The sequence below is a fragment of the Leptonychotes weddellii genome, chromosome 12 (genome assembly GCF_054177405.1).
Source record: "Leptonychotes weddellii isolate Sample4059 chromosome 12, ASM5417740v2, whole genome shotgun sequence".
Taxonomy (NCBI): Eukaryota; Metazoa; Chordata; class Mammalia; order Carnivora; family Phocidae; genus Leptonychotes; species Leptonychotes weddellii.
This window is the reverse complement of record NC_138380.1, coordinates 54,323,226-54,331,387: the sequence shown is the minus strand read 5'-3', so window position 1 is coordinate 54,331,387 and position 8,162 is coordinate 54,323,226. Positions and strand designations below refer to the sequence as shown.

The 8,162-nt window shown below is 36.9% G+C and overlaps 1 protein-coding gene across 1 annotated transcript in view; it reads right to left on the bottom strand.

The window, feature by feature from the left end:
• The window catches only part of DGKB (diacylglycerol kinase beta), a 480,803-nt gene that overhangs the window by 311,663 nt on the left and 160,978 nt on the right, over nt 1-8,162 (bottom strand). Inside the window, exon 5 of the mRNA XM_081800920.1 lies at nt 6,899-7,039. Coding sequence (XP_081657046.1) covers nt 6,899-7,039 — 141 coding nt within the window. The remainder of the gene's footprint in view (nt 1-6,898; nt 7,040-8,162) is intronic.

The following is an 8,162-nucleotide window of genomic DNA, read 5'->3' as shown; positions in this document are numbered from 1 at the left end:
GGGGGGGAATCGGAGGGGGAGACGAACCATGAGAGACTACGGACTCTGAGAAACAAACTGAGGGTTCTAGAGGGGAGGAGCGTGAGGGGATGGTTTAGCCTGGTGATGGGTATTATAGAGGGCACGTATTGAATGGAGCACTGGGTGTTATATGCAAACAATGAATCATGGAACACTACATCAAAAACTAATGATGTAAGGTATGGTGATTAACATAACAGAATAAAATAAAATTTAAAAAAAGTAAAACAAAAACTGATCACAGATGTAGAAGATGTCCCTGATGTCCAAAAAAAAAAGATATAGCAGAAATGCTGGAAAATAGGAAAATAAAGAAAAATGATTCAAATTTCTGTTTTGGGAGTGTCAACATCCAAAAATAATGGTTCTAGGAAGAGAGAACAAGTAAAATAAAGGAGAAAGTTATTAACAATGAAAAGATTAAAGTACAAATGAAGGACACAAATTTCCAGACCAGAATTTATGGTGGAGGATTTGGAAATTGATTAGTTATACAGAAATAGAGAAACTAATGAAATAAAAAGGGCAGTTATTAGCATCATGGGAAAATAATTGTCTTGGTAAGCCTATAGGATCTTTCCCTTTTAAAACTACATTTGAATAATATTGATAAAATTAAACCTATCTTCAAATATTATTATAAGTTTATTTTTTCTTGGAATTTAAAAATAAATTTAGGCTCCAAGGTCAAGTGAAACAGTGAACAAACAGTTCTTATTTTTAAAACTAACATAATAAGGATATACATTTTAGGGTGCAAAAATATTTTAAGCCCAATATTAAAATTACTCTGTCAACATGATAGCTTCCAAATGTGGGTACCTTTTTCAAAGTTACAAGCTAGTTTAACCCACTTTTTTTCTATTTTTAAATTCATGTAATTTCCCTTTATATAGAAACAATTATGCACCCACACATGAATTTGGTTAAAAGATCAGGGCAGAGGCATATTATGCAATATAAGGTTCGTTCTTTATATCCAGAATTTTTTCTCTTCCAAAAGATTCACAAGTTTTTAATGTGTTTTCTCCTTGAACACTACTAAATACCCTCCAGTGTTTTTAATACTTGGCATAACATATTATTGATAATAAAAATATTAATATGGAATTTGTTATTAAGCATTAGAAAGTATATTTTTTAAAGGCATTTAAGCTGGAATTTTTTAATTCACAATTTTTTACTGTTCTATATATTTTAAGACCTACTTAATAAGCTCTCGGGGCAGAGGTGAAAAAAATTAGCTGCTTGGAGTTTGTGACATCTAATGTAATGAAGCAATATTTTCTCCTTTTTTCCCTCAGAGAAAAGGTAATAAAGATAAGGAAAGGAAGCTTTTCAAAATAAAAAGAGCACTTCTACAGTAAAGCAGAAGTCGCGGGTATTAGTCACAGCCGGATAAACTAGTGCTATAATTAATAACCAGTCTCTCTGGGCTTTAGTTTTTTCATTGACACTATAGGGAAATTGACTACCTGATCTTTAGGATCTCTTCAGTGTTAAATCCAATGGTTCTATGATTAATACTATACATAGCAGTGACTTTAACATACAGGTTAGTCTTCATTATCTGTAGATTATCTATTTCCTGGTTACTTTCCAACTGATTTCTCTTCAGTAATACATTTTCATTAAATATAAGCTAACAAAAATTATTCTACTTAAATTATTAATAATTTGTAAACACCTTTCCAAATGTGAACACTATGTATCTTAAAGTCACAGAATAGGGGCACCTGGATGGCTCATTCAGTTAAGGGTCTGCCTTCAGCTCAGATCATGATCCCGGGGCCCTGGGATTGAGTCCCGCATCGAGTTCCCTGCTCAGCAGAGAGTGTTCTTCTCCCTTTCCCTCTGCTCCACCTCCTCACTTGTGTTCTCTCTCTCTCTCTCTCAAATAAATAAATAAAATCTTTTTTAAAAAAAGTTGCAGTGTAAATGAATTTAGTATTATTCCATGTCCTAAATAATTCACATTATTTTTCTCTTCTCAAGCACCACTGACTTCAATACAATTCTATTTAAGTATCATTTACTGAGCATCTGTCTGTTGAAATACACACACACGTGGTACGTGCTAGGGTAGGAAGTTAGACACAGCACAAGGGTACGAGAAAGAGTAAAATGAATTCGATTAGGAGGTGGCAAGAGGATTCATGACATGAGCTGAGCCTCAAGTGTATACTGAAGTGGATATGTTATACACTGAGAAAGAACACCCCCAACAAATGCACATTAGAAGCAAAGGTATAAAGATGGAAAAGTTCGGGGTTTGTCTGATGATTGAAAAGTAGATCCAGGTGAAGGGGACAGTGTTCGTGCCTGTGTGTGCAGGTCAAAGTCAAATGCAAGACTGACAAAGGAAGGGGGATCAAATTGTGGAGTCAAATCAGTTTATAGGTGCTAAGTTAAGGGCTTCGGTTTATGCATTATGCAACAGGGAACTGTCAAAGGGACATATTCACCCTGAGTCAGAAGAGGAAGAGGAAAGAACATGTCTAGAAGTTGACAAGCTTTAGGTAACATGAGAGGAAGTTACAAGAATTCACACCTAATGAGTGAGATGATGATTAAACAGGTAGGTGTTGGAACAAAGAAGCATCTGGATTAACTTTTAGCTAGAAGTTGACGACTAGCGAAACGCCGAAGGCACGGTAGGCCAACTGAGGTTTTGAGTAGAGTTATGACCCATAGAATGATCTTTTTATTTTACTAAATCTCTGCCACCTCAGTATACAAGCAAAGAAATTGTGTGCCTAAACCTAAGTGTCAAAGGATGATCGGCATCATGGATTATGGGGTCAGTCTATAGTTGAAGGGATGAGGGTCCAAAGAGCAGCAGGCATATCCAGGAGGAAGGGAAATGGTTAAGAGACAAGAATATTTAACTTATTTTATTTCACAGAACAAATATTTATGTGAACTAGGAAATGTGAAGGAATTTATGTGAGCAAATACTGGTTCATTTAATTTTCATAGCAAACATGAGATAAATATTACTATGATTCCAGTTTTACAGTTGGAGAAACTGAGCCTAAGGAGTTTTTTTGTTTTTTTTCAGTGTGTCCCAGTCACTCATAAGTGTGAAAGCTAGGCTGCATTCAGTTAGTGAAACCGAGTTGAGGCTCTTAAATACTGTGCTATGTTATATTTAAAGGTAGGAGAGGGGGAAGTTAAGTGACCACAGTTTGTGGTCAAAATAAACTATTAGAGTTTAAAATTTTAGAAAAAGAACAATCTTTGGAAATTACGAGGCATGGGGTATTGCTGCAGAAGTGGGTGGCTGAAATAAAATGGGGGTGAGGTCACAGAATTTGAGGAGTGCAAGGAAACTAAAAGAGGAAGATACTGAAAGATGCCCCACAAAGTATTGTAGCAGGCTTAGGTGGAGTGGAAAAATCTGCCTTGGTACAATGTTCTCATCCACGCATCAGGGTGGTTGGTAACTGACACCAACAAGGAGAGAGAAAAATGGAATCCCCCACAACCTCAACACGTATGCACAAAAACCTGCATGCACACGCACGCACATGCACACCTATTCTGCAAGGGTCCACAGCAGCAGGTGAATAAACACCATCTACCTGATCGGGCCTCAATATAAGCAAAGTTCTCAGTGAGAAAATATGATTGGAGCAAGTAAAGTAATGTGAAGAAATGGCATATAATCAGTGGAAACTTCAAGAGCTTTTGTTTGTTTCCTTTCAATGAAAAAAAAAGATCTTGTTTTCTAAATATTTTGTAAATGCCTGGCAGAAAAGACAGGTGGGAAGATGAGAGGTGATAGTTAAGTGATGAATAGATTTATAAAACATTATTTTGGGGGAAAAAAGTACTCTTTTTATAAACATTTCCAACAATGCCATTATTTTATCTAATAACCCAGGTCAAAGAACCTACCAAATACTGCCGCCATTCAGTAATTACGAGAAACAATCCTCCTTGTAGAGAAATTGTGTGTGTGTCTCTTTTCATGGATCAGAGGAACTACATAAATCAGGGCTCTTCAAAATGTGGTCTCTAGAGCTGAAATTTCAGCATCACCTGGAAACCTGTTATAAATGAAAATTCTAAGGGCCCCCTCCAGGCCTGATGAATTGCCTGTACTGCATTTGGGGCCCAGAACAAGCTGTGTGTTCATAAGCCCTGCAGGTGATCTTATATGTGATAAAGTTTAAGAACTTCTGGTCTAAGCCAGTGTGCATGTATTCCTTTCTGTTTAGCTACCTAGAAATTAAGATCCAAATTCAGTGTTCAACAACCAAAGTTAATTGTATTAGGCACTTGCTCATATTTATTTCTATGTTAATTTTAATTACCTTTTCCATTTTTTTTTCTTTCTTCTAGTTGATATTGTGTTTAATAAGTTGCCACCCTTTTGGAAATAAGTATATATTAAATTAACCACAAATATTCAATTTCTTTCAAGTATTACTGAAAATAAATTTCAAGTTTAAAAATTTAAAAATCCATGACCATAGAAGGATACATGAAATGTTTGATGGTAGACGAGGAACAAGGTCTAGTCCATTGACAGGAGAGTGGGTGAGAGGAATGGATTCTGAATTAACTGATGTGGGAAGGGGCCGGGCACCGGCATTTAAGAAACAGACAAAAAACGAGCTCCCAATAATTAAGGACCAGGTTAAGTTCCTCCATATTGGAGGACAGCAGAGATGAGAAATAGAGCAGAGCAGGATCAGAGGCACAACTTCATGTGTTCTGAAGCTGACATTCATGTACTTTGAAGAGTCTGGTGAAAATCACAGTGATGGTGTCAGGCCCCAAAAATTCTACCCATGACAAGAGTCTGAAGCAACAGTTAAGGAAAAAGGCAAACACGCCTGGATCTGATGTAGGCTTGAAAAAGAGCTGGAAAATTCGGGAGTGCCTGGGCAGCTCAGTGCATTAAGCATCTGCCTTCGGCTCAGGTCATGATCTCGGGGTCCTGGGATCGAGCCCCACATCGAGCTCCCTGCTCGGCCGGGAGTCTGCTTCTCCCTTCCCGCCCCCCTCCCCCCGCCCGCTCGTGCTTTCTCTCTCTCTCTCTCTCTCAAATAAATAAAAATCTTAAAAAAAAAAATAAAAAGAGTTGGAAAATTCAAAGACAGCGCAGAGGGAAGGGGTTTAAAAACAATGAAGAATGGTCAGTGGCACATCGGGTTTGACCTGATACATCAAGTATTTTTAAGTGACATTTCACCTGTAGTTGTGGACAAAGACTGTTGATTCATAAACTCACATTGAAAATTTAAAAGCATGCCTCTCAGGAATTCTACCTTAAAAATAAAACCACCCTGATGCGTGGTTCCAGTTGACATAAAAATAATTAAAGTGCGACACAAAGAGCATGTTGAACAGGAGTGATGGTGCCTTCGTTTCTTCTCAGACCTGGAAAAAATTCTGTGCCTTTGTATTTTTAAAATCATCCCAAACACAGACCTGATAACACCTGAGCAAACTTTCTCCTGGCCATCGCTTCAATAGAAATTCCCTGAACATTAATATTTATTTTGGAATGAGAGAGATCTCTGTATGTTCTTAGGAATACAAATAAATCTTGATATGCAAATACTTAACATTTAGGAATAATAAATATGCATTTTATTTTATTTTATTTATTTATTTTTTTAAAGATTTTATTTATTTATTTGACAGAGAAAGACATAGCGAGAGAGGGAACACAAGCAGGGGGAATGGGAAAAGGAGAAGCAGGCTTCCCACAGAGCAGGGAGCCCGATGCGGGGCTCGATCCCAGGACCCTGGGACCGTGACCTGAGCCGAAGGCAGACACTTAACGACTGAGCCACCCAGGCGCCCAATAAATATGTATTTTAAAAATGATGTTAATATGGTTTATTCATAACTTACACAGGTATGACTTAGTCATACTATAGTAAATTCTTTGTTAGTAAGAGAAATATTATCAACATGTTACTATTACATTTAACTAAACATGCTTTCCAATCATAATTCTGAGACCTCATGGTGTTCTATATTCACTTGAAAATAACAAATTTAGGATTTATTATCTTCACTCTCGTTTCAGTAGCAAGAATTTTTAATTCATTTTAATGCCATCCAATACAATCAAGTTAATCAAATTACTGAACAAGCCAGCAGCTCTATGTTTAGCAGGGGCTTTGGAGACAGACTATGTTATTAAATGTTCAGGCTTAGAGTGAATACTTGAAAAATACTTTCCTGCGTTGCAATGAGTAGGGTTTGCCACCAGAGAGAGCTCAGACACTACAGTTTATTAAAGACAGCAATTTATTTCCTTTCAACTAGATGGAAATTATCTATCTGAAATACCTGCTCTATTGTAGAAGAGAAAAAAAAAAAAAAACAGAGCAACTGTTTATTTATAATATCCAGAGTCAACTCCTATACATAAACTTTCACATGTGACATGTGAGAAATCATTTATCCCTGGCAAAGAAAGTATCAGTGCTGAAGTTTTCAAGGAAAATGGCCAACAGAGACTCAGGTTGTCTGTGTACAGTGAACCCCCTTGTTGACTAAGGGGAAGACCTCCTCAAATACTAGAAATAAAGGTTTTTCAAAACAACTCAAATGACACTTTCCAATATCATCGCGTTACCAAACTGAGGACAGTCAAGAAAAAGTCATTTGACAGACCAACACACTCAAGAAATACTCCCTAATAAATGGAACCTGATGAAAACCTGAAATTGATAGATTCATAATATCCTTTGTCTGATTCCCAATTGAAGGAATTTTTATTTATTAACCAAAGTCACTTCATTTAATGAAAACTCAGACAACCACAGTAGATACAGTTTTAAATTCATCACTATCTAGTGCCTTCCCTACCCCCTGCCGTGATAAATAAACTAAATAAAGAAACACATACATTCGAGTTTATCCTCCGGTCTTCCTCTTTCAAGGAGAGACAGATAACAGACAATGTCCTTCAGATGGATTACTTCTGGGGAACACGTATTTGCAGGAGAAGTACGGGGAGGGGTGATGGCACCTTTATTCATTCTCAGACCTGGAAAAAAAAATTGCCTTTATATTCTTAAAGATATCCATACAGTGCTTTCAAAGAAAAAGACAACTAAGAAAATAGATAATGCACAGACCTTTTAGAGAACTATATATTTTTAGGTAAAAAATAGCCAAATTCTCTGGAACTCTAGGATAGCCGAGTCAGACATATTCTATGATTACTATAAATAATTCAGAGTTTTTTGGTATTCAGGGACATGGAGATTGCTCCTCCTGCCTGTAAGAGCATGTTGGGGTCAGAATCCTCTTGTCCAGGGTCAGCTGGTGGACAGATTTGAACACATGAAAAACTACTTTCCTCTTCCACCTTTCTCTGCTTTAGGAAGTGGCAACGACAAATCAGCTAAGAAGATACTAAAAATTGGTCTTTCACGAAACACTGAAGAAGAGACTTGAGTCTGTCACAGAATGATTTATATGTTGATAATCAGGAATCATTCATTCAGAAAAACACGTATTTATGTCAAATATTTATGGGCCATGAATAAAACATCCTTTTTCCCATCAAGAAATCGGCCCATGAGTAAGAAAGGGAACATAAACAACAATCTGCTTGAATACCACAGACATTTGATTAGAGAGGAAAGAACATATGACTATACTTTAGTTTTAATATGGTTCATAACTTTATTTCTGAAACCCATTCACTGTGCTTATTCCAAGACAAGGGTAGAGAACTGGAATGCCTGTTTGCAATAGCTGATCACAGCAGATTATTTAGCCGATAATGATTGAACTGAAACTCTTTTATAATAAATGGTTAATTCCATCTAACAGAGACGCATATGAAACCAGATCGTGTGTACCTGACAAGACCTGAAGGCAAACCCCAATTATCCTTTAAGATTCATTTGGCAAACAAGAGGTGAAATGGCTAATGGGCTGAATGCCTGCTAGATTCCTAATCAAATGGGAGTTACTAGAATGGAGGGAATAATCCCAACCAAACACAGTTCTACAAGCCTATCAGTCCAGAGCTGGTAACCACATCTGGTGCTCTTGTCCATTTTTTTGGATAAGTAACTTTGATGGAGTACCTGGCATCTCCTCCAGCCGTCTCAAGATGGCCAGCATATCATTTAATGGATTATGAAATTACTTTCATC